The sequence below is a fragment of the Pundamilia nyererei genome, unplaced genomic scaffold (assembly GCF_000239375.1).
Source record: "Pundamilia nyererei isolate P.nyererei 1_Seehausen unplaced genomic scaffold, PunNye1.0 scaffold00115, whole genome shotgun sequence".
Classification (NCBI taxonomy): Eukaryota; Metazoa; Chordata; class Actinopteri; order Cichliformes; family Cichlidae; genus Pundamilia; species Pundamilia nyererei.
Window position 1 is genome coordinate 1,960,477 of NW_005187516.1, and position 3,884 is coordinate 1,964,360.

Genomic DNA, 3,884 nt, shown 5'->3' on the forward strand with positions numbered 1-3,884 from the left:
ACACACACACACACACACACACCGTCCAAATAATCATTTATGAGGCAAAGAGAGGCAATAACGCAAACGCGCACAAAAGCGCAAACGTGAAATAAATGATCGTTTATGAGGCAGATAGAGGCAATAAGAGCAGCCCTGCGTGATAATTAATTGTGTTTGTGCACGCCAGTGTGCACGTGCACAGGCGAGCGTGTATGAGCCGCGTGCTCACGAGAGCGATTTGGTTGATGTGGATTTATGTGGATGTGAGGCTTATGCAGAACTAAATGATTTTAATTATCAGACAGCCTCAATTGAACAATCACAAGCTGTGGCACTGGTGATTACAATCCTCATATTGAGTGAAGACCTGCTGGGTTTATTTCTAAATCTTAATAGAGTCCAAGTTATATGATGGGAAGCCACACACAAAAGTCGCATATGTGGCTTGGAGAGCGCTTCACGATTTTAGCATCAGATCAAATGAACACAGCGTGCTAAACAGAGATACTTTATGAGAGCTTTTTATAGTGTGACATCAGTAATAATCTTTGCTTTGCCTGAGTTGAACTGATTCAAAGCAGGCTGAGTGAGAAGGCAGTTAAAGCGCTTGAGAATAAAGTGTTGTATGAGTATGTGTGAAAAGGGAAATGTTGCTTGTAGTAAAAAGTGCTTTGAGTAATTCGAAATATTGCTTTAGCATATTATCCCGTAAAATGTTTCTTATTTTAGCTGTCACGTTTTAAGTAAGTAAAAATAATGCAGATCATTTCAAGAACCAAAGGGGCAAATTTGTTTGCTCCTGTCTGATAAAACAGTGTGCTGACTGTAAGTCTGCTCGAGCAGTGCTACTTTAAGTTAAATGCTAAAACGCTTGACACAGTAAAGTTTTGCAACTTTAATATTAGTAGCGTTAGCTTAACATTTTCCCCATCTATCATTTACTAATTAGTGTACTGTTTTGTATGATAATTACTTTCCTATAACTAAGCAATGATATTAATTTAACAACATTTTTACACAAATGTTGGTGACACTGAAATTCAGACTCAGTGACAGTGTTTTTTGGAGAAGTGAGCAAAAAAGCTATAACTGCTGACCCTGTGGGGACCTCAGGATTGCTGCTGTATTTTGTGGTTGCTCATATAACAGAGGAGCTCTCAAATTTACAAGGAGCAAAGAAAGCCCTCGTAATGTTTACACTAGCTTTCACTGCTTTGGCTTTTTGCTCAGTTGACTGTAACAGCTGATTCAAATATTTCTCCATACCTGTCCACTAGCTTGCCTGCTAACTGGCTAAGCTACACACCACAGCATGATGTATCTGTGATTAAACTAGACATATTGTTTTATCACAAACTAGCATGATATGTCTCAACTGTGATGACTCAAGGATGAAGTGAGAGCAACACAATATGTTGTGTTGTTGTTTATATATGCAGTTTTTGTTTGGTTGGTTTTTTGTCAATGATTCGGGCTAATTTTATGATATTTCAGATTATATCGAAAACCCTTTAAATATGGGTCAAGACCACTCTTTGAGAACTTGAAACCTCACCCATCTCATGGCATGATTTAAAATTTGCAACAGTTGGTACTCCAAAGAAAAACTTGGAGATTACTGAAGGTCATAAAGGTGTGGCCATAATTTCATGGGAAAACTGGAGTTGCAATACAGTAGCATGGACCAATGTGATGGACCAGCACACGACACTGCCTCACTATTTGAATGAAGGAAGAGAGAGGAGTTTTTGTTTGTAAAGGAAAAATAATTCACTCTAATTTAAATTATTATTTGAAAAAAAAAAAAGCCCAAAGAAGCAAGTCCAAAGTGACCGCTGACATCTGGAAAATATGGAGGCATAACTAAACACAAATTCTTGAGCGTTTCAGTTAAATGTAGGCCTTTTTTTTTTTTTTGGTCATAATGGCCAGTCAAGCTTTGGCTAGTTGATGATACCTGTCCCATAACTGTAAATGTCTTTTATTGTTTGTTTGTTTCTGTTTGTTTGTTGTTCGTTTTCAATTTTAAAAAATGAAAATAAAAAGTAAAAAAATAAAAAATAAAAAAAAAAATAAAAAAAATGTAGGCCTGTACTGAGAAAAAAAAGCGCTGTTGGTAACAAAACATACAGCATAAAATCAACCCACCAGCTCAAACGTCATCGATTCCTTGTTCAGAGCCTCCACGTCTGGTAGATGAGCTTTCACCTGTGTCTTGATGTAACACTTCTCTCCTGCTGAAAACCGGATCCCTGTGATTCCCTGGATAAAGAATTTGAAAAACCAGGGAATGGGGGACACAAATTAAAAGATGTACACTACACCTCACTTAACTTCTGGGGACAGTAACCTATTTCCCCCCTTGACAGTCTGAAGGTTTCCATCAAAAACATATCACAAATAAAATCTGTCAGGTTTTGATTGAATTTAGGGCAGTCATAAATGTGAGCACTCTCTCAGATTGAGAAAATACAATCACAGGGGACACTGTGATTAAAAAGGTCAAAATTTTAATACATAAAAGGCTAAAACTGCTGCTTCACTAGTCTGATTGGCCTGGTTGGGGCACTTTAATTAAAGGTCAAAAACCACCAGTCTGAACGTAATGAAAATTGGAGGGACAGTGCATCTCGACACTGATTGCCCCTGAGGGGATAACTCGCCTGCTTGTTCTTAATTTCTGCTCCGTGATAATGAGCTGATGGCTTCGACCAGTCTGATCGACTTTTCCTCTGATGCTTTAAACAGCCTCCTAATACACATTAACATATATATATATATATATATTTTTTCATCTGGTTACGTTGACCTGAACTCACAATCTCGAAGTCATGGACCTCCACGGCCTCGTCTGCTCCGCTGCCGGTGCTGAATCTCTCCATGTTATTGGCAGTGTCGATCTCCATTGAACCTTCTTCCACTTTGCCATTGATGCTCATGCTGTAGTGGACATTGTAGACCTACACACACACACACACACACACACACACACACACACACACACACACACACACACACACACACACACACACACACACAAGCTTTTCTGACTGGCATGTAAGGTATGAAAGTCCTGAGACTCACCCCACCCCAGGCATTCGCTCTTTCACTCTCCCTCCATCTCTAATCTTACCCTGTGACTTCTCCTCGCACATACCACCTCATTTTTTTCCTTCTCAAATGCTCATCAGAAGAATAGTACCCTCACAGCTCCCCAGTAATGTAATTACCCGCCTACAGAGCCTCTCCATCATGCGTTAATAACATTTTCTAACTTCTTACTGGGAGAAAAACACACTCAGAAAGCAAAATTTGGCCTCTCATTTCTTACACCTCTTGCCCCCGGAGCATCAGCTGGACCCTGAAAACTCTCCCACAACCCCACCCCTCATTCCAACCCAGCCAAGGGTCCTCTATATACACCACCCGCACACACACAGGCACACAACGCCTCCATTCACCAAGCTCTGCCTCAGACTGTACCATGAAATGGGAGTGTTTCATTTACATTTTTACTGTTTGCCTACACTGCAAAAATAACCCATCTTGAAGAAGTGCTTTAGTCTGCAGAGACTTTTTTAATTTAAACAAGTTTAAAAAGAAGAAGGAGAAGGAGAAAAAACTACCAGTGATGACTACGTTTCACTTGTTCCTAATTTCAAACAGCTTGTTTCAACAATGTCTTCAGTTAAGGGATGTTGGTTTTATAGAGTGTGGGAGCTGTTTTTTTTCTTTGGTAGCAGGGACTAAATGGGTGTTTGGTGGCTGTGCATGGATAAAAGAGGGAATGGTCTTTGGAGCCTGTGCTGCACCCAGTCCCTAGTAATATATAAATTTCTGATGAATACCTAAATAGATCTTGGAATATGCAAATAAAAAAAGTAGATTCTGAGCTGGAATGC

The 3,884-nt window shown here is 39.6% G+C and overlaps 1 protein-coding gene across 1 annotated transcript in view; it reads right to left on the reverse strand.

The window, feature by feature from the left end:
* Nucleotides 1–3,884, reverse strand: part of LOC102207165 (chondromodulin) — a 7,965-nt gene that overhangs the window by 2,990 nt on the left and 1,091 nt on the right. The window contains exons 2-3 of the mRNA XM_005742028.2: nt 2,802–2,942; nt 2,131–2,244 (exon numbers count right to left, since the gene is read on the reverse strand). Of these exons, the coding sequence (XP_005742085.1) occupies nt 2,131–2,244; nt 2,802–2,942 (255 nt within the window). The remainder of the gene's footprint in view (nt 1–2,130; nt 2,245–2,801; nt 2,943–3,884) is intronic.